The sequence below is a fragment of the Rhipicephalus microplus genome, chromosome 5 (genome assembly GCF_043290135.1).
Source record: "Rhipicephalus microplus isolate Deutch F79 chromosome 5, USDA_Rmic, whole genome shotgun sequence".
Classification (NCBI taxonomy): domain Eukaryota; kingdom Metazoa; phylum Arthropoda; class Arachnida; order Ixodida; family Ixodidae; genus Rhipicephalus; species Rhipicephalus microplus.
The window spans coordinates 116,418,998-116,444,253 of NC_134704.1; the positions used below are offsets into that span (position 1 = coordinate 116,418,998).

The following is a 25,256-nucleotide window of genomic DNA, read 5'->3' on the forward strand; positions in this document are numbered from 1 at the left end:
TGAGCTGAAGTCCTGCTTCCCGGAGAACCTCAAGAACAGTCGTTAGGCGGCTAAGGTGGCTTTGTAATGTAGGTGAAAATACGATGACGTCATCGAGATAGCACAGGCACGTGGTCCATTTGTATCCATGCAGGAGAGAGTCCATCATCTTTTCAAATGTAGCTGGCACATTACACAATCCGAATGGCATAACCTTGAACTGGAAAAGTCCATCTGATGTGATGAATGCTGTTTTCTCACGGTCTCAATAATCGACAGAAATCTGCCAGTACCCTGATCGCAAGCCGATAGATGGATAGTAGGCAGACCCATGTAGGCAGTCGAGAGCATCATCAATCCGCGGCAGTGGATAGAGGTCGTTACGTGTTACTTTGTTTAAGTGACGGTAGTCTACGCAGAAGCGCCAGCTGTCATCCTTCTTTTTGACTAGCACGACCGGTGATGCCCATGGACTGCAGGAAGGTTCAATGACGTTTTTTGTGAGCATTTCTTCAACTTCGTGCTGGATAACTTGTCGCTCAGAATTAGACACGCAATAAGGACGTCATCGTATGGGGCTGGCGTCTTCAGTGTTAATCCTATGAGTTACAAAGGATGTCTGACCCAAAGGGCGGTCATCAAAATTAAAGATGTCGCGGTAGGATATCAGCAGGTGCCGGATGTCAGTTGTCTGTGCTGGAAGAAGGTCCGGAGCGATCCTCTTGTCGATTGTGGCATCCGCTGCACTCTTCGAGGATGAAAACGGAGCAGAGAACGAAGAAGATTCGACAACGAACGCCAAAATGGCAGCATCTATAGAAAAACTTTTGCCAGTCATACCATCTGGGATAAATTGAGCGCACAAGCTGAGGTTTAGGATCGGAAGAGATGGTGTATTTCTCTTGACTGTCAAAAGTGTGTGAGGCACGGTAACATTTTTGGCCAGCAGAACGTCAGCAGTAGGTGTCAACATGTAGTCACCATCGGGACCCGGAGGGAGAGATCTCGGGCTCACGTAAGTAACGGCTTGATGTGCTAGGCGAACGTGATCTGCAGAACACAGACGTGGTTGAGCAGGTGTTGGGTCGTTATGGTAACACGGTAAATCAAGTTGAAGCGTGCCGGTTCCACAATCAATAAGGGCAGGGTGGGCGGATAAAATAAAAAGCCCATGCTGAGGATAAGTTCATGGGAACATTTCTCGAGCACAGCAAATAGCACTGTCGTGGAGTGATCAGCCACACTTATACGCGCGGAGCACATTCCAAGGACGGGAAACGTGCCGCCGTAGGCAACCTGGATGAGTGGCACTGTGGGTGGCGTGATAACTTTCCTAAGGCGGCAAAGAAATTCTGAATTCATCACTGATATGTGAGCCCCTGTGTCCACAAGTGCAACAACGGGTGTGTCATCTACTTCAACTTCAATAAGGTTGCGTCGAGTCGGCAGCATGATCAGAGAATTGGTGGGCAAGTGGTCGATACAGCATCACCTCCGAAAGCTGCATCATCTAGTTTTCCCGCGCCAGGCGGTCAGTCGGCGACGTTGGTCGGCAAAATTGGGGCGAGCGAGACGATGGGTGACAGGAGAGCAGTGAACGGGGCTGGTGAACATGCGGAGATGGAGAGCGACGACGATATGGTAGCAAAGAAGGAACGTCTTCACTGGTGGCCTGAGGTGACTCCCGGTAAGTTTGAAAGCGTCCATGATCCCTCTCTGGCCGATGGTGGTACCCATAGGATGCCTGATGCCAATACCACCGAGTGTTACAATGGCGGGCAACGTGTCCAATACGGTGGAAGTTGAAACAAATCGGGTGATCGTCAGCAGTCCTCCATTCGGCTGGATTGCGAGGGTGCGCCGGAAGGTTTTGGCTTTGGGCATACGAAACAGGGGGCCGACGACAGTTGATCGGCTGAGAGGGAGCTGTAGTGAACTCGGAGGCCAGTACAGCATTAGAAAACTCTTGTCGCACAATGGAATGTACCAGTGGCACCACCTGAGGGCTGGAGTCACAGGCATGGGAGCACGTGGACGCGGGAGACAGAGCTTCAAGTTCACGTCTGATGATCTTGGTCACGAGCTCTGCAGTTAACGGCGTCTCTAGCGCAGGCCTGTCTTCGCACGACCAGGTTGCTGCTGTGTTCGGTAGTCGAGTGAAATTATGTGCGATACGTCAACTTTTTGCGGCCTCAAAACGCTGGCACTCCTTGATGATGGCATCGACCGTGTTGCAGTACTTACATATGAAAAGGTTGAATGCATCATCTGCAATGCCTTTCAATATGTGAGCTACTTTTTCGGTTTCTTCCATACCGTTGTCCACGTTTCAGCAAAGGGAAAGCACGTCCTTTATGTAAGTCACGTAGGACTCTGATGACAATTGCGCACGAGATTCCAACTCCATCTTGGCCGCTGCCTTTCTACGCACAGACTTGCCAAAAGGGCGCACATCTTTTTTTTTGCACGCATCCCAACTTCCAACTTTATATTCGTGGTTCTAGAACCGCCCTTTTGCTCTTCCTTTCAAGTAGAACAGGATATTGGCTAACATAAGAGTTTCATCCCAGCAGTAATTCTTACTTGTACGTTCGTACGACGGCAACCATTTTTCGAAGTCGACATCATCCGTGCCACAGAACGTGCCAGGATCTTTTAGCGGTGGAAGGACAACAGCTGCTGTGGTAGTCGCCTCGGTGGGAGCCGGTCCCTGGTTTGCCATGGTGGAAAAATTCAAGCGTCGGCCACTGCGGAGCTTCGTTATATTGTGTTGTACCCCGCACCACCACCAAATTTCATGGGGGTGAGAGAATGAATGAAATAAACATATTTACAAAATATACAGGGAGAGTCAGAGGCAGCTGCAGCCAAGATGGAAGAACAGCAGCAACAACAACACGAGCACGGTCGCTTTCATCGTCTTCGTCGTCTATGATGCTCTTTCGTTGCTGATGTCATGTAACAATATATATATATATATATATATATATATATATATATATATATATATATATATATATATATATATATATATATTAAAATAGTGGTGTTGTACGTCGAGAAAGGTTCAGACGTAGCTTGCAAAATGTCCTTTATCAGGCAGGTCTGGCTAATGGCGAACGGCGTGCGCGAGCTACTACTGCAGCCAGCGATCATCATCGTCGTCTTCATTACCAGCAGAGCGTCCGTTATTCAGATTCATTACAATTACTCCCCGCGAAATAAGGAGCCATCCTGGCGACCTATGGACAAGTAAACACGGGAGGGTCGTAGCAGGGCTTAAGTCTCGAGACGTGGACAATTTCCCGGCCACGACGACGTTGGTCAGAAGGTGGTTCCAGTGGCTCGATGTGGTAATTCACTGGTGACGTTTTTTGCAGCACACGATATGGGCCGTGATACTTGGGGACCAACTTGGTAGAAAGGCCAGGTGTAGCAGAAGGACATGCAGCCAGACGAGTGAACCTGGATCGTTGGAAGTAGTAATATTTGATGCGTCATGGTAATGCTTTTGGCGTCCTTGGTCTTGGGTTGTGAATGATCTTGCCAGTTGGCGGCATTCTTCAGCGTATGTAGCGGCTTGAGACAAAGTCGTGGACTCTGAGGAGTCAGGTTTGTACGAAAGAATGGTGTCCATAGTGCAAGAAGGTTCGCGTTCGTAAAGGAGGAAAAAAGGAGAGAACCCAGTAGTGCTTTGAATGGCGGTATTATAAGCCAACGTGATAAACGGGAGCACTCGGTCCCAATTGGAGTGGTCTGACGAGATATACATAGACAGCATGTCACCAAGGGTGCGGTTGAAGCGCTCTGTCATTCCGTTGGTCTGGGGATGATAGGCGCTTGTAGTGTGGTGAACGACGTGGCACGCACGCAGCAATGCTGTGATGACGTCTGACAAGAATACGCAACCACGATCGCTCAGTAACTCCGGAGGTGCTTCAAGACGTAATACGATGTTGTGAACAACGAAAGTCGCAACGCCTTTTGCTGTAGACGAGGGAAGGGATGAAGTTTTGGCATACCGCGTGAGATGGTCGACGGCAACTATGATCCAGCGGTTACCGTCAGCGGTGTTGGGAAGGGGACCATAGATATCGATGCCGACGCGGTCGAATGGTCGCGATGGGCATGGTAAGGGTAGCAAGGTACCGCTGGCGTGACAAGGGGGAGTTTTTCGTCTCTGGCACGTCGAGCAGGCCCGAACGTATTGTCGTATAAAACGGTACATGCCACGCCAGTAATATCAGAGACGTATGCGAGAATAAGTCTTCAGGAAACCTGCGTGGCCACAATGGGGGTTGTCATGAAACGTGGAACAAATTTCGGATCGCAGATGACGTGGAATCACGAGTAGCCACTGACGTCCACCGGGTGCGTAGTTCCGTCGGTACAGCACGTCGTCGCGAGTGGCGAAGTGCTCGACTTGCCGACGCAACGTGCAAGAAGGGGGGGAAGCCGTCCACCCAGCCAGGATGTCTAGAATCGAAGCAACCCAAGCGTCCTTGCGTTGCTCAAATGGCATGTCGGCGATGGTGACGGCAGTGGCATCACAGGTTAGACTTTCGCAGCAGTCCGGGTCAGGGGGTAGAGGCGAACGGGATAGGGCGTCTGCGTCCAAATGTTTCCGGCCGGAGCGATAGACCACGCGATTATATTCTTGGAGGCTGTGAGGGATAAGTTTCGAGTAATCTCGGCAACTTAAATAATCGTTGTCGAGACGGACGAAGACATTTGCAACTTGAGTTATAAGGCTTTAATGCCACAAAAAGAAAAAGAAAAAAACGATAATGAAGCTTGGCGTGTTACATGGCAACAGCGAAAAACTGCCTTAGGTACGAGCACGACACACGTTCTCGAAAGACCAGGTCTGACGCTTAGCGTAGTCCCCCACTGCACTACACAAGGTTTGAAACACTTCACCGTGTGACGTCGAAGGCAGATGAGTCGATGCGTTGCGTTGCGTCTTACGCCGACATCAGCGATGACTCAGGCATGGTCGGAGCGGAGCGTGAGGCCGAGTCGATGTGTGGCAAGCACGTCCCGGACAGCCAGTAGTAGGCCCAGGTCTGGAAAACGACCGGATCCGAGTACAACGGACCGGCGCCGGCTGCTGGATCACAGGTAGAAGGGAGCCAGGCTCGTGCGGAACACAGGCACAGGTAGGCTTCGGGACCAAGACCCGACGAGCGCTTCAGCCTGCCCCTCTTTCGTTCGGATCCTTCTTCTCGAACGCCCCGTCGTCGTCTTCCTCTTCTCTCTCCCCATGGCTTGGCTTGACTTTGACGACACGATTCCGCCTTTTCCTTGTCTCATCGTCATCTTCGTCGGCGTACGGCACAGCACAAACTCACAAACATCGCGCACCAGATGAGCCTACCGCGCATATCATGACAAAAGTCCCCCCTTTCAAAAAGTTTTTTTAAAAAAAAAGAACTGTCCAAAGTGCGCGGGAGACAAGACTTACGACAAACAAATGTACAGAACTGTTGCACCAAGAGAATAGTCTGTATGTGAGAGTCCCTAGGCATATGGTACATTATTACATTAATGTTGTATAGCTAGCATCTACACCTGTAGCCTGCTCATATAATCAGCACCTACGTTCTCTGATCCTTTGATATGCTCAACGCGAAAGGTGTACTCTTGCAATGCGAGACTCAAGTGCAAGATCCGGCTGTTCAAATGCTTGGCTAGTGACTTCTGGTTGACGTTCTTCGTAGCGCTTGAGCATGTTTATGTGAAACATTTTCGTGGTGTGCCCAAGGTCCAACCAATAGTCGTGGTCATTCTTTTTTCCTGTAACCGGAAATGGCCCCTTCCAGTGCATAAGAAGCTTGTTTTCCCTGGTTGGGAGCAATATAAGAGCCCGGTCATCAACTTTGAGCTGTCGGGTTCTGGAGGTTCGGTCATAATACTTCTTTTGCGAGTGTTGAGCTCGGGAGAGATTCTCTTGAGCCAGCTTCAAGGTGCGTTCAAGACGTTCTCTCAGATCAAGCACGTATCCGTAAGTAGTCTTGATATCTTCCTCTAGGTCTTCCCCTGTCCAGAGTTCCTTCAATATATCCAGGGGTCCTCGGACGTGCCGGCCGTAGATCAGTTCAAACGGCGAGAAGCCCATACTGGCCTGGGGTACCTCTCGATAGGCGAATAACAGAGGCGCAAGAAACCGGTCCCATGACTTCGGCTTCTCTTGGCACAACTTGCGCAACATCTGTTTTAAAGTGCCGTTGAACCTTTCGACCAAGCCATTGCATATCGGGTGATAAGGCGTCGAGCTCAAATGTCGAATAGCAAGCAAAGCATTCACCTCTTCCATCAGGCCTGACGTGAAGCAGGATGCTTGATCACAGAGGATCTCCCGTGGAAATCCTATTCGAGAGAACATCTCCAGTAGTCCATCTGCTACTGTTGCCGAATCAATTGCGGGCAAAGCCACCGCGTCCGGGTACCGAGTGGCGAAATCTACAAGGGTAAGAATGTACCGATTACCCTTCTTTGAAATCGGCGTCAGAGGTCCAATGACATCAACGGCCACACGTTCGAATGGCGTGTCAATCAAAGGCATCCATCCAAGAGGCGCCTTGCCTACTTTGCCTTAGGGATATGTCCTTTGGCATGCGTCGCATGATTTTACGAATCTTCGTACCTCCTCCTGTACACCGGGCCAATAAAACGACTCCAAAACTCGGTCCTTCGTCTTCTTGATACCCTGGTGACCAGATATCGGTGATTCATGTGCCAAGTGCAACACATGGACACGCAACGCCTTTGGAACCACCGCTTGTTGAACTGATTTACCCGGAGTCAAGTGGTAAACGCGGTACAAGATTCCTTTCTCGAACATAAATGAGTGGTATGTGGCTCCTTTACCGCGGATGAGGATGTCGACTTTCGCCCTACAAACATCCAGCGACCGGTCTTCCTCTTGTTTTTGGCAAAATTACTCCTGTGTCACCTCTAAGTTTCCAAATTTAGCAGTCGTGAGCTTCCGGCGATGTCCTTTGCTTGAAACACCAACCATGACTGTGCTATTCGTCCCGCATCCATCCTTGGATTTCTCTTCAGAATTCAATGCCTGATTAGTTTCCGACTTCAGGCTCGCTGACTCCTTCCACGTTGAGTCGGGGTCATTAGCGTCACGGGCGCCGGGAACATTTCCTACGATGACATCGTAAAGTGGCGACGTCATGCATTTGACTATCGCATTTCCGGTGAAATAGGGCGATAGAATCCGTACTTCTGCTTCCGGTACCTCGATGCAACTACCATCGGCCAATAAAATAGTGGCGGTAGTACCCGTCAGCGCATCATCGGGAACGAGGGAACGTCGCACGACCAGGGTGTTGCTTCCAGTATCCCTCAAGACTGATACAGTATGTCCAAACACTTCTCCCTGTAACACCGGCAAGTTTCGTGTAGCTGTTGCGGTGCGCGTTCCGAGTGCACTAGCAACATATTCATCTTGTGATGAATCATCGGCACATCGGGGCGTCTCGGACTTCTGGTCAGTAGACACGATGCAAGATGTCATTTTCTTTGACCCGCCGTTGCTTGGGCATGCTCTTGCATCGTGGCCGGGCTTCCGACAGTGCCCACAGAAGACTCGTTGGGGTTTCGTGCGGCAATCAGATGCTCTGTGGCCGGGTCGATCACAGACGAAACATCTAAGAGGAGGCTGGGTATAAGTAAATCCTTCTTGTTCCTTGGGAATGTTGTTTGCAGACTTGGTACGAAATACCAACAAGTTTGTTTGCCGCTGGGCTTCCAAGAAGATATCAGCTGCTTCTGCCATTTCTTTTATCGTCCTGCATTTCTTCTCCCTTAGAAAAAGTGCCAGGCGATCGTGGCAGTTATTCAGAAACTGCTCAGCTACAATGAGGTTGCGCACGGATGCAAAGTCCTTGTCCGTTTCCGACATTTCCAGCCATCTATCGAAGTAACTCTGTAATCTCGTGGCGTACTGTTTACCAGTTTCGCCGTCTTCAGGCTTGCTTTGCCGAAACTTTTCGCGATAGCCTTCGGCTGTGAAACGAAACCTCTGGAGCAAGGCCACTTTCGTACTCTGGTAATCCATTGAGTCTTCTGGCGACAGACGACCGAAGACTTTCAATGCTTCCCCACTGAGGCATAAACTAAGCGCTGTCGCCCACTTCTCCTCAGGCCACTCTTGACCAACTGCTACGCGTTCGAACCTCTTGAGATACGCATCGAGATCGTCACGCCCCTCGTCAAACACTGGAATCAGGTTGTGAGGATTGATCAAGCACGGGCGGCTTTGACTCCTCTCAGGTTCGCGGTCCCGCGCTGTTGGCTCTCGGCTACCTTCAACCTCAGCTAGTCGAATTCGCAGTTGAAGAATTCTCTCTTCTATCTCCAAACGTTCCTTCGCCGCCTGCCTTTCCGCGGAACGCTCTTCACGCGCTTGCACAGATTCCTCATGAGCCCGCTCTAACCGCGCGTCTACCCACGTCTTTAGCTCGGCTCCTTGAAGCCCCATGCGTTCCGCTAGCGTTATAAGCTCTTGCTCACTCATCTTCCCTATAGATTTCAACCCAGTGCAAACGGCTTCGTCCTGTCGCGCGGACGCCAATTGTGAGGGATAAGGTTCGAGTAATCTCGGCAACTTAAATAATCGTTGTCGAGACGGACGAAGACATTTGCAACTTGAGTTATAAGGCTTTAATGCCACAAAAAAAGAAAAAAACGATAATGAAGCTTGGCGTGTTACATGGCAACAGCGAAGAACTGCCTTAGGTACGAGCACGACACACGTTCTCGAAAGACCAGGTCTGACGCTTAGCGTAGTCCCCCACTGCACTACACAAGGTTTGAAACACTTCACCGTGTGACGTCGAAGGCAGATGAGTCGATCAGTTGCGTTGCGTCTTACGCCGACATCAGCGATGACTAAGGCATGGTCGGAGCGGAGCGTGAGGCCGAGTCGATGTGTGGCAAGCACGTCCCGGACAGCCAGTAGTAGGCCCAGGTCTGGAAAACGACCGGATCCGAGTACAACGGACCGGCGCCGGCTGCTGGATCACAGGTAGAAGGGAGCCAGGCTCGTGCGGAACACAAGCACAGGTAGGCTTCGGGACCACGACCCGACGAGCGCTTCAGCCTGCCCCTCTTTCGTTCGGATCCTTCTTCTCGAACGCCCCGTCGTCGTCTTCCTCTTCTCTCTCCCCATGGCTTCGCTTCACTTTGACGACACGATTCCGCCTTTTCCTTGTCTCATCGTCATCTTCGTCGGCGTACGGCACAGCACAAACTCACAAACATCGCGCACCAGATGAGCCTACCGCGCATATCATGACAGAGGCGTAATGCAAATCGGGCGAGGCAACCGCTTGGATCCTTCAGTGACGACAACCAGCAGAGGGCGTGGTGGTCAGTCACGACGTCAAAAGGGCGCCCATACACGTAAGGTCAAAATTTCTCTATCGCCCAAATAATGGCGAGGCATTCCTTTTCAGTGACAGAATAGTTGGTTTCGGCTTTGCTAAAAGTTCGGCTTGCGTAGGCAACCACGTACTCTTGGAAGCCGTCTTTCTTCTGTGCAAGAATAGCGTCTAGCCCGACACCACTAGCGTCGGTGTGGATCTCTGTGGGTGCCGATGGCTCGTAGTGTCGCAGAATAGGCGGCGACGTGAGGAGGCGGCGCAGTTTATTGAAAGAGTCGTCACAGGTGGCAGACCAGGCTGAAAGGTCTCTAGAGCCGGCGAGGAGCTTGGTCAAAGGAACGATGATCGCCGCGAAATTGCGTACGAAGCGCCGGAAGTAAGAGGAAACGCCCATGAAGCTTCGGAGCTCTTTCATGGTGGTCGGTTTAGGAAACGCTAAAACGGCTGTAAGTTTGGCAGGGTCAGGAAGAATGCCGTCTTTTGAAACCACGTAGCCAAGGATCGTAAGCTTTCGAGCGGCGAAATTGCATTCTTCAGATTCAGTTGCAGCCCTGCGGCAGAAATACACGCGATGACTTTCTCGAGGCGGGTTAAATGGGTTGCGAAATCAGTTGAAAAGACGACAATATCTTCTAAATAACAAAGGCAAACGTTCCATTTGAGGCCTCGAAGAATAGAGTCCATCATCCGCTCGAAAGTAGCTGGCGCGTTGCAGAGGCCGACGGGCATGGCTGTGAATTTATAAAGCCCGTCGGGCGTGATGAAAGCAGTTTTTTCACGATCGGCCTCTGCCATGGGTACCTGCAGTATCCAGAGCGCAGATCTAAAGAAGAGAAAAATTCGGCTCCCTGTAGGCAGTCCAAGGCATCGTCAATGCATGGCAGCGGATAGACATCCTTGCGCGTGATTCGGTTGAGACGCCGGTAGTCCACGCAAAACCTGATGGATCCGTCCTTCTTCTTCACCAACACAACTGGAGAGGCCCAGGGACTGCTTGACGGTTCGATTAGGCCACGTGTCAGCATGTCGTCAACCTGTTCATTGATGGCACGGCGTTCGGTAGTTGACACACGATATGGACGCTGCCGTAATGGCGTCTCTTGACCGGTATCTATACGGTGAACAACAGATGACGCTCGACCTAAGGAAGGCTGATTGTGGTCAAACGAGGCTTGTAAACGCTGTAGGAGCTTGATCAGCTGCTTCTTCTGCCCAGGCGTGAGGTTACAATCAATGGACTTGTGGAATACATCCATAGGTTCATTGGCGTCAGTTGCGGGTGTAATGGCACAAGTCGGTATAAATGGCTTGTCTGGATAGATCGGGTCTTCGAAAATACAATTTAATGTCTCGAGGCTTCCAGACACTCACCGCGTAGCAGGATGTACGGACAAGCAGAAACATTGCACGCATGGAGTACCGCCGAACCATTGGAAAAGTTGATGACGGCAAGCGGGAGGACGATGGTTCGGTGTTGCACACTAGCTATAGTTGGTTGGAACAAGAGCGTCGAGTTAGTGGCAGCAGGGGAAAACACAGGCACTAGGACAGCGAACAACGGCGCGATGTGGACGTCAGCTGCGGCAAACACTTTCGAGGGACTGTGGTGGTCGATATCAAGGCACGGATTCGTCAACGTGAGTTCAGCACGAGCGCAGTCGACGAGGGCCTGATGGGTTGAAAAGAAATCCCATCCTAGTATGACGTCGTAAGATGAACGTGGGAGAACAACAAAGTTGACGGCGTACCAAACATCTTGAATAAGAACGCGTGCTGTGCACTGAGCTGTCGGCGCGATGAAATGGGAGGTGGCTGTACGCAGAGCAAGATTCGTAAGCGGCGTTGTAACTTTTCTCAAATCGCGACACAGTTTTTCACTAATTACAGAAACGACAGCGCCGGTGTCGACAAGTGCACATACAGCAACACCTTCTACTAGCACATCAATTTCGTTGGTCGGACAAAGAGGAGGTCTTGGAAAGTTCGACGACGACGTAGTTCTTGACTCCGGAACTGTGGCTGTCAGTTTTCCTTTCGAGCGGGGCTCGTGCGCCGATGCATCGGGGAGACAGATCGGTGACGGGGTGGTAATGACCGGCGAGAATCGACGGGGCGTCGTGGGGACAATGAGTCGGTGATAGGAGAAGATGGTCGCTGGGGATTCTGGGCAGCCTGGTAATTTGCAGAATTCCCATGGTCTGGAGGCTGGAAGTTGCGATGGCGACAGTAGCGTGCTATATGTTTCATGATCCCGCATGCGAAACAGATGGGTCGATTATCCAAGGTGCGCCATGGGTTAACGACAGAAGGTGCAGGGGGCGACACGGGATGCGTTGCCGTGTATGTGGGCAGCGTCGTAGGGTAGGAGGACCCGGTGCCCCGGTATGCGCCAGAGATAGGTGGGGCTGGGGGTCTATCAACGACGGCAGCGTAGGTCAGCGGCGTAGGGCCAGATGGCGATGGAGGCAGTGCCTGCGTGACCTGTGTCTCGATGACCTGGCGTAGACGTGGGTCTAACGAGGTCACTGGCGCGGATGCTTCGGCCACAAGAGAAAGCTGGCGCGCAACTTCCTCACGAATGAATTGTTTGATTTGGGGCAGTTAGACGGTGTGATCAACAGCGACTTCGTGTACGAGGGCGGAAACTTCAGCCGTATCTTCTGCGGCCCTGCGCGTCGGAACACACTGCTTAGGCAACTCGCCGTACTCCTGACAGAGCTGGACAACATCGGTGACGGTCTGTGGATTTCTAGCGACGAGCGTCTGGAAGGTGTCGTCGTCAACTCCTTTCATGATGTGCTTGATTTTGTCGCGTTCGGTTAGAGATTCATCGACGCGCTTGCAAAGAGACAAGACATCTTCAATGTAACTTGTAAAGGTCTCGTCCCTGCGCTGGACTCGACTACAGAGACGCTGTTCCACGTGAAGCCGGCGCACGGCGGGACGACCGAAGACCGCGGCGATGGTGGTCTTGAAGGCGGAACAGTTGGTAATTTCGCCTTCGTGGTTCTATAACCAGAGGCTGGCCACATCAGCGAGGTAAAGGCGCACGTTTGTGAGCTGGTCGCAGGCGTTCCACTTGTTGGAAGCGCTTACGATTTCGTACTCGACGAGCCAGTCCTCGACGTCTTGTTCGTCGTTGCCGCGAAAAATTGGTGGGTCGCGTTGCCGAGGCGCGCCAGTACAGTAGACTGTCGTTGGTAAGGCAGCTTGAGAAGGGCCAGGAGCAGTCATGGTGAACGGTGAGGGTAGCGTCCGATTGCGAAGTTCCAGGTTGATGGGAACCCCGGCTCCTTCACCACTTAAAATAGAGGTGTTGTACTTCGAGAAAGGTTCAGACGTAGCTTGCAAAATGTCCTTTATCAGGCAGGTATGGCTAATGGCGAGCGGCGTGTGCGAGGTACTACTGCAGCCACCGATCATCAGCGTCGTCTTTATTACCAGCAGAGCGTCTGTTATTCAGATTCATTACAATATATATATATATATATATATATATATATATATATATATATATATATATATATATATATATATATATATATATATATATATATATATATATATATATATTAATGACGTATGAAGCAATGGGCGATGGTTAGAAGAAGTATAGAAGGAATAAGTGAGAACGGAATAAACATGGCGTATGAACCAGGCCACGTCTGCCATTCATCGTAGCGTCACACGAGTCGACAGGATGAAGACCTCGCAACCACTACATCGCCCGGCCATCATCATCGAAGACCTCAGCAAGACGCAGTGACTGAACGCGGACGACCAAGACCATCAAGCCTCATGACAGCAGCATCAGACGACCTTGACATCCCTAAGTACACCGGACCAGCGGACGACGAACCCATACAGGACTGGTTCAACCTGTTCGATCTCCATGCCGCCGCTGCATCATGGCCGGAACAGTAAACGATCACCAACTTCACTGACTACATCTCCGGTGAGGCATTTAAGTTTCACCTGATACACATATTCGAAAACGACGAATCTTGGCAAAAGATCACAGAAGAGATGATTGCCCGTTTCAACGACTACGACAAGGACTTCCTCATTACCCGCCATTGGCACACAACCATACGCGGCCATCACAGTGCACGCTTATTTTTCAAGGAACGTAGCTTTCCACCAGGTTTCCCTTCACGAAAGCCGGTATTTTCAAAGTCGTCCCTCCAGCACACGACACGAGACGTTGCTTACCCACCTCATGCACTTGATTTTTCGTCTCGCGTACGTGTTTCACTACCCGGTTTTTTATCACGCGGCTCTTCAAGCGCTCCTGACGCTCACCATTTGTCTCATAAGGACACCATGGTCACGATAGACGAGTTGACACACCGAGAAAATACCCAGTCGAGCCATGCTCCTTCAGCACGGGTTCATGCATCACCGTCTGGTGCATACACACCCGACAATTGAAGCAACACCGAAGGCTCAGACTCATCGAACGTCGCACGCTGCCATGCGCAAGAGCCTCTCGTAGTGAACAGCGCAGAAAAAGCTTCTGAAGAACTTTCTATCAACTCTAAAGCATCATCTTCATTGCCTGAATTGCATGACAACAGCTCACAGACTACCAGCTGCCGACTGGAGACCCCATCAGGTAGTCATGAAAACCAGCGCAATGTTCAAGTAGGGCTTCCACCACGATACGGTCCACAGCAACGTCAGCAACGCCAGCGAAAGCAAGTCGGTGAATCGCAGACACTCCAACGGACTCACCAAGGACGACGACGCAAAGCAAGTCTCTTAAAACAAATTCAAGAAGTGAGGCAACTTCGCATAAGGGATCGGCGCCAGAAACGCATTTGGCACGAAATATCAACCCTGCGCCTAAGATTACACCTCCGAAACCTCAGGAAACACCGAATAAGACAAGAAGTCGCCAGTTCTACCGCGCAATGATTCAGACATCATCCCATTAGTTTGCGACAATGGAGCCAACGCCACAGAAAACAACAAAAAAGACTGAGCGTTACAATTTGTACAACGCACGAACATAGACATAATTCCTTGAACTTCAGTTCTCTTACACGCAAGCTGCAAGCACTGATTCTGTCTCAGCCGCATCACAAAATACAGCGCGTACGACGGAGTATTCGGCGCCTACGACATTCGACCTTCAAATGCTACAAGGACTTCCAACCTTGTTCGTTCCTCGCAGGTGCTCAAGTCGTGTCACGGTCAGTGCAGTTTTTAAAGACGCTGTTACCTTCTCCAGAATGCCACAGCCAACTTTGCCCACCAGAACTCCTCCATTCAATGGACTGCTGCACTCTTTTCTGAAGTTTTGAGATTTTACGGAACACCACTGGGACATGAAACCAATTGTGAATTTTGACATTTGTGACTTCTCAACCTTGCCTTGTTTACATTTTCTTGTTCGTAATCTATGCCTTCTTTCGGTGGGAGGGGGAATCGTGTGACATATGAAGCAATGATTTGTAGAAGCCGAGAAGGAAGAAGTGCAAATTTTGGCAAGTCTGCGGTGCCGTAGAAATGTCAGGAAGCTCTTCAGGGTTTTTTTTTTACTGTTCACTGCGAGTGGTTCTTGCGCCTGGTAGCGTGCGACGTTCGATGCGTCTGAGCGTTCTGTTTTGTTTGGACTGTCGAGGGTGTGTGCACCGGACGGTGATGCATGAAACCGTACGGAAGAAGAATGGCTTAACGGGGTATTTTCTCGATGCGCCAGGTCATCTATCATGAATACGGCGACTTTATAAGGCAAGTGGTGAGCGTTAGGAGTGCATGAAGAACCGCGTGACGAAAACCCAGGTGGTGGACCACGTATGCGAGACGAAGAGTGAAGGGCATCAGGTGGTTGAGCAACGTCTCGTGTCATATGCTGAAGCGATGACTTCGGAAATGCCGACTTTCGTGTACAAGAGAGACGCGCTTGACGGTTGGGTTTTTCCCAATATACGCATGGCCTTCTGTAAGTAAACGCATGTGCCACTTCGTCTTGAGGCACTTGTCGATTCGCGCTGGACTTCCGAATGCTTTAGGACTGCTTAGGAAATTGACAATAGCGTGCAGTTGCCTCTAATTGGTTGGCTATGAGTAAGTCTTGGTCATAGCCATTAAAACGCGTAATCATCTTCTCTTTGATCTTTTTCCAAGACTCATCGTTCTCGAAGATGCGGGTGAGGTAAAACTTGAATGCCTCACCTGAGATGTAGTCAGTGAAGTTTATGATCATTTCCTGTTCCGACCAGGATGCAGTGGCGGCGTGGAGCTCAAAAAGGTTGAACCAGTCCTGTACTGTCCTGTGACGTAAGAAGGCAAGGATGGTTAGGAGAAGTTGAGGAGGAAGAAGTGAGAATAGAATAAACTGGCGTATGAGCCAGGCCACGTCTCCCAGTCATCATAGCGTCATATATATATATATATATATATATATATATATATATATATATATATATATATATATATATATATATATATATATGTATATATATATATATATAGAACAACAGTATCCCTACCATGTACATATAAGTGGTAAAATACCGCAGTAGGAAACGTCTGTGAAATGGGCTATTCAGTTGTACGAACCTCAAATTTCCCGCTGAAGCGTCATTGGAACTAATGCTAAAGCGTTTCAATTCAACAAAATTAGTACTAACGAAATTCAAGTTCCAGTAACATATTTTGTTGTGCAATCTACTGCCTCACACTTCACACTAAAAAGAAATGGCCTGAAAGAATGGGCAGAAATGCCGATCGCCTTTAGGCCTTTAGAGCACTGTGCCACCTGTCACTCTTGCATTGCGAGATGTGCCATTATATTTAAAGAAAGGACCTTAACGAACGTGGTAGCTGAAGAAAAAGAGAAGGATGATTGAGCAATATTTTTAAAAGCTTCAGGACATTTAGTGTATGAAGCACTGATGTCCTTATAAAAGTTGAATTCTGCGCTGCTCAGGATAACTTTGTGCCGGCGATGAATTTTGAGAACTGGGACACAGTGAGTCAATTAAGACATTCACAACCTAACTGTAAGCGCATAAGTGCAGCAAAAGTTGCAACATTTTTTTAACCTGTGCAGGCATTCACAGTCGAGTAAGCAGCATTGTCGATAAAAAAGTGAACATTTCTAGAAATGATCGCTTCTTTAGCTCCTGGCAGCATGTTTATCATACGTATGCAGGAATGGTGTATATATACATTAGCAAAACACAATTACATGCCTTGTCTAAAAAGGTGGCATGGGTAGTGGTGCGTGAAGTTGTGCTTCACTATGCTGTTTTTCTGTGCTAAGCTGTCGAAAGGATTACGCTGGTCTTGTGAATTTCTATGATACTTCTTAGACTGCTCTGTACCTAATTTTAACGGAGCACAAATCTCTATCTTAATTATATATTCTATATTGATTGGAGGCGTCGTGCTTTTTTTATTTTAACACCTCACAATGGAACCTATGTTTTCAATCCTGAAAAGTTTGGGACAACTGTGGTTTTTTACAGCATTTTCGAAAATGCATAGAGTTGTATTGAAAGCGGAAGAAAAAAAAACAAGGCGACATGTCATTTTTTCAGCATTTCATTGTTCGCGCTGTTTTAACATGATGTACGCAAGCTGACCAGAGCAGATAATGGACTTTAGTACAAATTTATTGCTAATATGCGTGATACGTCCAATTTCGTAGGAAGCATGAAGAGTGTGATAAAGACGACAATGTCTGAGAAGCTCGTGGTCCACTACCGCTATTCTCAGGATATTCACGACCTCGTAGACGCAATACAGCGTTACCTCAAGTGCTGCGGCATGACGTCACGAAACTTTCGTGACTGGAACGACAACATGTAAGTGAGCTCACAACCTCATTCGCCGCTTTTACTTTGAAAACAAGTGTTGGTGCAGAGAGCTTACAAAGCCTCAAATCATGGAGGCATTGAAAAACAATGTTACTTGCGGAAAGTTGTCGAAAGAGGTACTGCAATGTACAGATGTAATAAAGCTCTTTGCGAAAGCTGGTGGTTCATTGCATCGGCTTAGAACAAAGAAGGAGCAACATGTCGTCTTCGCACATACTGAGGCAGCTATACGCGATCCTATGTTTTTATAATATTATTCGTAAGATATGCAATGATCATTGAAGGAATATTCTGAAAAATATGCATATTGGCCATGCCACCTTCAGTGGTTAGCGACTGTTTTATTATTTTCGTGCATATATCAAGCTGTTAGTTAAAGGCCCACTTAAGAGTTAGGCTTTTTTTGCGTACTAGTGAAGTACAGTTTCACAATCCCGAAAACGCCAATTTTGCCGCGACTCAGCGCTTGCTAAGCGAGAAAACGCGCGAAACAAAAATGCGTGTAGAGACGCCACTCGAGATTCTTGCACAAACACTGTGACGTGATGGGATTTGAAGGCGTGCACTGGGTCTTAGGTAGCTCCTAATCAATACATTTTTGTACATTTTCACCTGTGGGTATTTATCACACGAACTTCCAGTACATTTGATCGACACAACGTCTCCAAAATTTTGATAGTGCAAGGTGAAATGTTTGACGCCAAACACGTGAGCATCGGTGTGAGAGAGAGAGAGAAAAAACATTTATTGAAAGAAGCTTGTGAGTGAAGGTGGGAGGGTCCCTTATTCTAGGAACCCTCTGGCTTGGACAGCCCGCCGAGCTCGAGCGACGAGTTGAGGCTGCTCGACCAGGTCCGGCTGAGAGATCACAGCTTCCCACGCTTCACTGAGGAGGTCAGGGTCCACATCTGGTGCTGCTGCTCATAGTCTTGGGACGCTTACTTTGCACTGCAGTAGGAGGTGCGCCAGCGTGTCTGCCACATTGCAGTGAGGGCAGATGTACCTGTGCAAAAACGTTGGCCTCATAAGGTGCAATAGTACGCCGTGGGTGAACGTGTTGTTTTGAAGACGCCTATAATCAGTCCCTTCGTCTCTTGTGAGTTTCGGATGTGGCGGAGGGTATAACCTGCGTTCGAGCCGATAATGTTGCAGTAATGCATGGTATGGCTTCTTTTGCCTTTGATTCTGTTGTTGAGTGGGAGGTGCTTCGGATCTCATATTGGAATGCCCGGTTGACGCATTCGCGGGCTGCGGTGTGTGCCGCTTCATTTTCCTTGAGAACTTCATAACCCGGAATCCACACGATGCATGTGTAGGGAGGAGGATTGTCCATGCGCTATAGTAGCCTAATCGCCACCGTGGAGACCCTGCCTTTCCGGTAGTTTTGTGCCGCTGTTTGTGAGTCGGTAAAAACCACGATGGGATCCTCAATCGTCTGGGTGGCGAGTGCTATAGCAGCCTCTTCTGCTGTGTCCGCACGTTTGGCGATAATACTCGCCGATGCCAGCACCACGCCCTTGTAATCTGTGATGGTAATCGCGAAGACATTACGTCCTGGATATTTGGCTGCGTCCACGTGTTGCACCTGCGGGTCATTGCGATGCTTTTTCCGGATCATGTTAACCTGGCGAACCACCTCTCTCGGTGCCGTTGAGGATGCATGTTTCGAGGGATCTTCTGAATTCCAAGGCTTTCTCACAGCTGAGACGGTATTTTGCCTTTGCGTTCTTCGTTGGGTCCTAGGGTGGTCTGGTATCCTGTGCGTCGAAGGACGGCTTGCCCTGTGAGTGACAGCTTGAGTCTCTCGACCTGGTTAATGAGGTGTGCTTCGGTGAGTTCTTCCCACGTATTATGAACTCCCATGCGAAGCAGTCGGTCAGTGGAGGCGGCTGGCGGCAGTCCTAAGGCAAGCTCTGTAGCCTTTTGTATCAGCAGATTAAGTTTTCGTTTCTCCGCTGTCTTCAGGTTGAGGTAGGGATTTCCGTACGTTATGTGGCCGTAAAGGAGAGCTTGTACCTTTTTAGGTTGTCGTGCTCTTTGAAGCCACTGAGGCGGTTAGCCGCCCTTCAGATTAGGTGGGTGAGCTGTGTCACAGTGTTCTGCAGCCGGGGTAGTGCAGCGGAGCCAAACCCCTCTTTATGTATATGTAGTTCAAGGACTCGAAGCGTGTCAACTTGTGGTATTTGGACTCCCTGTAGAAAGACTTGTGGGTCAGGAGTGTCGTAGCTTGGTGGTCTACCCCGAGTGCGTGCCGCAAGTACTAACAGTTTCAATATTTCCGGAGCACATTGGAGGCCCCAGGTCTTGACATATCTTTCAGTGATGTTAACCGCCTCTTGAAGTTGGTCTTCCTGTTCACTCATACTTGAACCCCTTGTGTACATAGTGATATCATCGGCGTATAAAGGGTGATGTATCCCAGGGACAGCGTCCAAGAGACGTGGGAGCATAAGGAGGGCCAAGTTCAAAAGCACTGGTGATATCACTGAGCCCTGCGGCGTGCCTTTGTTAAGGGAGTTGAAAAAGCTCGCTCCTGATATTGGCAATCCCTACAGTGGCAGTGCGGTTGGTGAGAAAAGCCAGCATAGAGGCGTATGTCTTGACACCACAGCCGACATCTTCCAGGCTACGCAGAATAGCTTCGTGGCTCACATTGTACAATGCACCCTTTACGTCCAAAGCAAGGAAAGATGACTTATTGTGCTCGCTCAAGCAGAGAAGGATATGTTTCTTTTTCTGCAAGAGGACGTCTTGTGTGCTGAGCGTTTGGCGGAAGCCGAACATGGTGTTCGGGTAGTGACCATTGCCTTCGAGATGTGTGGTGAGCCGCTACTTTACCATGTGCTCAAAGAGTATCCCAGCGCAATATGCAAGGGAAATGAGATGAAGATTCGCAATCGAGATTGGCTTGTTTGGCTTGTGTACCATGGTCACCTCTGAGTGCTTCCAGGCTTGAGGTAGCTCGCCCTTCCTCCAGCAGTCGTTATAGTGCCGAAGGAGTGCCGTCTACGCCCGGGGCGGTAGCTGTAGTAGGTGCTTATTGGTCACTCTGTCTTTTCCTTGGATCGTGTTGCGCGTAAGCTTTGCGAGGGCCGCTTAGCTCTGCGAGCGTGAAAGGCTGGTCTAGTGCTTCCTTCGGTGCTCCTCGGTACTCTGTGGATGTCGAATTGTTGATGGAGGTAGCTTGCTGGTTAACCGAGCCACGCAGTTCTGCTTCAAGTTCTTGGAGTAACTGGTGCTCTGTGCCCTCATAGTTGTGCATGAGCCACTGAATTGTATTTCTTTAATTAGTTTTTGTGTGGGTGTCGTCGATCAGGGCTCGAAGAATGCGCCAAATCTTCTTTGTTCTCAATGTCTCTTGAAGTTTGTTGCAGAAGGACCGCCAGTTCTGGCTCGCAAGGTTTGCGGCGTACTCCTGTGCCTGTCTAGTGAGTACGGCGATGCGGCGCTTCAGCTTGCGGTTGAGCTTTTACCGTTGCCATCGTTTAGTAAGCAATCTTTGAGCTTCCCGTAGGGGAAGGAGATGATTATCGACTGCCGGATCGTCCTCGTTCAAGTGTATCGCTTTGGTATGTCCGTCAACAACACTTAGAATATTGTTTAACCAGGCTTCATTGTCTTCGATAGTCGAGGCATCATGAAGGTCATTCCTGTAGGCGGTCCAGTTCATGAGCCGAGCTTTTCCTGTCTTGAGTGAGCGGTGGGCCTGTTCGACCTCTATTTGAATTATGTGATGGTCACTCCTTAGAGTGTCTGGTAGCCTTGTCCACGTTGCGTTGTGCACGTCTCTAGTGAACGTGAGATCAAGATTAGTATCCCTCGACACGCTGTTGCCCACTCGGGTTGGATGGAGCAAGTCATTCCACAGCGTCAGACCGTGTTCCTGTACAGCGTCGTAAACACGCGCCCCCTTCTTGGTGGTGCTGTGATAGCGCCAGGCCGTGTGTGGAGCCTTGAAGTCCCCAACTATGACGAGTCGGTTGCCGTTAACCATTTGATGGAGCTCGTGGACGAAGTGGTCGTATTGGTGTAACTGCTCTCGCGGAGGGCTGTAAAGGTTGGTCAGGCATAAGTTTTGTTGAGTCTTCCGAGTGGGGATTATCTTCACGATGGTGTGTTCGATGCCAAAGTCTTCAATTTCATAACGCTGTGCGGTTAGAGTCTTCTTTACTAAAATTGGAGTGCCGGGTGAGCATGTGAGAGTGCTGTAGCCAAGGAGCTTGATTTTTTCTGTGTGGGTTTCCTTCAACGCGATCATATCTAGATTATTTGTTTTAACATATTCTTGCATGTTTGCAGGACGAGGTCTGTAGGATCTGCATTTCCAGTGCCAAATTCGAAGAGCGGGGAGTGGCTCAGACTATCTATGGGTGGGAGCTGCCATTCTGGCTGTTGATTCCCGCCTAGTGCAGGTCGTTTGGTGCTGTCGATCGAATTTCCGCTGCAGTTTCATCCCCTAAAGTATTTGCTCTTTCCGCTTGGTCCTTGATTGCGCCACCAGCTGCTCATGGGTAACGAAATTTTTGTATGCATATGTTATGAAGTTATGCTGTTGTGCCATGAAGCCATCAAGCTTGTCATCGAGCGTGCTTACAGTACGGGTCAGTGGTTCTATCTTTTCCAAAATTTTAGTAACCACTTTCTCTACGGTTATGTCTATGAATGCGAGGAGTTTCACAGGGAGGGCTTTTTCGAAAGCTTCAAGGCGTAGTTCGAAGAGTTCGAGCATCTTCGCTTCATGTGCTTGCAGCCTTTCTTCTACCCGCTTCATTATTCTGGCTTCCATCTGTTTTAGTATGCTGTCGTCAAGTTCTAGTGTGCTACACTCGGCTGGTGGGCGTTGTTGTACCCTCCGTTGTAGATCTTGGACTTTATTTTTTAGAGCCCAGATGGTCGCTGTCTGAGCAGGCAAGATGGTCGAGGCACTTGTAGTATTTAAAGAACTGGGCCCGTCAAAACCGGTCACAGCGGCGGCGTAACTGATTCCCCTAACGGAGCGAGACTATGATGGCTTGCGCGATTCAGAGCGACCTTTTTTCTTAAAGCGAGAGTGACTTCGGTAAAATTTTGGGGGAAAAGAGGGGGCGCGTGAAATTTCTGGTGTGATAACTGACCCGGGTAAATCATTGGTGCAAGCACTGCAGCGATTCTCACGGGCGCGGGCTTTATCGAGCTGCTGTCGTCTTACTTGATAAGTAGGGGAGTTGCCCGGTGTTTCTTCTTGCATTTTCTTTTCCAGCAGTCTCATGGTCTTCTCCGCAGATCTTGCACATTGGTTGGCAGTCATGTGGTTCTGTGTCCTTGTCGTGGCCACATTTGTATCAGAAGTTCACTTTCGGATGAGGGCAGATGTCTTTTCGGTGACCTATGGAGCCAAAGGTTCGGCAATATAGGATGGACTTCCGGTATTGCTTGCATCGCTAGTCTCCACTGAGGTACGTTACGTAAAAAGTAACGTGCTGCCCGTCGAAAGTGATAACTGCAGCTGTGAAAGATCCCAGCATGCGCGCGCCAAGGACGTGGTAACTGGGGTCTACGAGAAGTCCTGCAACAATCTCTGTGGAGCTTGTTCCTGGTTCGAGGCCGTAGATCACTCCGCGGCACACACCATTGGGGTTTCGAGTGTGCGGATTTATTTGATATATTACTTCACCGAGCTGTATAGCATTTATAATTTGCAGTTGGGAAGCTCGTTCAGTACTCGCTGTGCTTGCGATGATCACATTCTCTACTTTCTCCACCTGCACTCGCACATGGTCATAGAAGTCCTGCTGGTCAAGCCACTGGATCTTCCGATGGTATGTGTAACTTCGATGAGTGTTCGTTTTGAAAGATCTAGTCCTGGTTGCGGGCCGATACAATTTTCAAGTCATCAGCAGGGAATGGCAGCATCCTAGTCCTGCGTTGACGTTGCGGTTGAGATTCGGCGTCTGGCTTCACAGGTTGCGTAGCTCGTTCTTTGGCTGACTTGTCTTCTTTGGCTGACCTGCCTTTACGGCCAGCGTGAAGCCACTCAATGTGGGCTTTGCCTGTCGTTTTGCCACTATTTTCATCAAACGTTCATTGTGATGCCGTTCTTGAGTTACCCTCCGTGTTGTGGACTTGCATCATACTCGGGCTTTCTTGACGTGGGTTAGACGTCTGCGTTTCCATGAGAGCTTTAGCACTTTACCTTAGATGCTGCGTGTCTCTGTGTTGCGTGAGCAGCGTGCTCGTGCACCTGTGAGCCGCTGGCGCCCAGCTCGTTTTGCAGGCCCGTGCTCGTGCCACAGCGGCGTTCTCGTGCAGCGCAACCTCTGAATTCCTTGGCGATGTTGCGTCCCCCCGAACAGGCACAATATGTTTAGAGTTCAATATCTAGTAAAAAAAGTACCCTCACTGCGATGAGTCTGGTATCAAACCATGCCCTGCGACGTGAGGAATCCCAGGTCACCAAATGCAAGCTGTGTCCAGGCAGGGTTGCAAAGAAAATAGCAATAAGAGCAGGAGCCCATGTGAGGTGCGACTACACACCTAAGCCACCTGGCGGCCACCGCATTGGTGGAAAAATTATAAACAAAACTTCAACCTCAATCTTCTTCGCTAATATTAAGCTTATGATAGTCAAACAAATGCTACCAGAGTTTTCAGAGTGCAGTTTGTCAATCTAGAACAAATAATTGTTTCACAACAGTGTTCCTTTAATGTCACAGAACGTCAAAATGCATTGACCCGCACTTTCAAATGCGTATGTGTTGAACACAGCACTGTTCTTTTAGCTGTTAAAGATGCAAAAAAGCAAAGCTAACACCCCAATATGGCGTATCCAAACCCACCCATAGGATGGCCTATAGTATCAATGATAACACAGGTCAGCACAGTTCGTGGGTTTTCGATGCTTGGAAAAAAACTTAACCTATCACAAGTATCCAATTCCTTAATTCATCTTATCTTCATTTAACTTGTCTTTGCAGGTACTTCCACTGTGACGCGTCGAACCCGAGGCAAGAACGGTGCTCGGTGCCGCCATCGTGTTGCCGCCCCGAGTCAACTTTCACCGGCATCTTCTGTGGGCGCAGCGTACTGAACTTGTCCGATCACGAGGCGTGGTTCCGCGTTCACACGGGAAGCTGCCCTGACGCGACAAACCGCTACGTGAAGGAGCACGTCATGATCATCGGGGGTGTCTGCCTCGTCGCTGTCATTGTTCTGGCCTTCATAGACATGGTTACGAATGCCGTAATTGACAAGATCGACATCATTCGGAAGATATATGACCATGTCAACGGTGCAGAGGGTGGAGTGTCATCCACATTCACAACCTAAGAGGCAATATTCGTTATAACGTGTCCCGTTTGTTTTTCTCTTTACATATACACGTTCAATCTTTCTTGGTAATCAATCTTGTTCCCTTTTATAAACTTTTTTAAAATATCTTTAGCACATCAGGCCACAATAGCGAATAATCGCAACCTAAATAGTTGATCGAAAGATGTGAAAATTCAAGAGCTTGGTTTTCTTTGTTACACGTTATAATAAATAATCTTAACAGAAAATGACGCATGGAAAGTCTACGAAAAAAAGAAAAGTAGGCAAGAACGTACCTTGCTGTAAGCGGTAATCCATCTGTCCTCTTTAGGCAGGCATCCTCTTTAGGCAGACAATCTCAGAGTCAAGGCCGCTAGTAGCCCTGAAAACATCTTTCGGCCTGTTGGCGTCACGCACCACGTGAATATATTACGAGCTGGCAGCTAAATAATAATCACTTGCATACAGCCTAAATACATCAAGTCTTCCAGAACAAAAGCCTCACTATTAACAAAGGAAAGAAATCGGAAATTTAAGGCTCATTCGTCATTACCTATTTCCCTCTGGGAATATGGATGAGGAATAAAGTGGTACAGTACATGACGTAGAGGTGACACCGTCTTTGAATGAAAAAGCTGAAATCTACCTAGACAGAGGGATTTTGATTCCCAGAAAAGCATAGAGGCCTGCGTTGGTAACAGTGTTCTCTTGCCTGCTCCTCTACACCGGGTTAGGAAAACGGGAAAGCAACCACACGATG

At 49.2% G+C, this 25,256-nt stretch overlaps 1 protein-coding gene across 1 annotated transcript in view; it reads left to right on the top strand.

Annotated features, from left to right (window-relative positions):
• Positions 1–24,514, top strand: part of LOC119187229 (tetraspanin-33-like) — a 52,005-nt gene extending 27,491 nt beyond the window's left edge. Inside the window, exons 3-4 of the mRNA XM_075894579.1 lie at positions 17,041–17,197; positions 24,163–24,514. Of these exons, the coding sequence (XP_075750694.1) occupies positions 17,041–17,197; positions 24,163–24,514 (509 nt within the window). The remainder of the gene's footprint in view (positions 1–17,040; positions 17,198–24,162) is intronic.
• Positions 24,515–25,256: the final 742 nt, after the last annotated feature.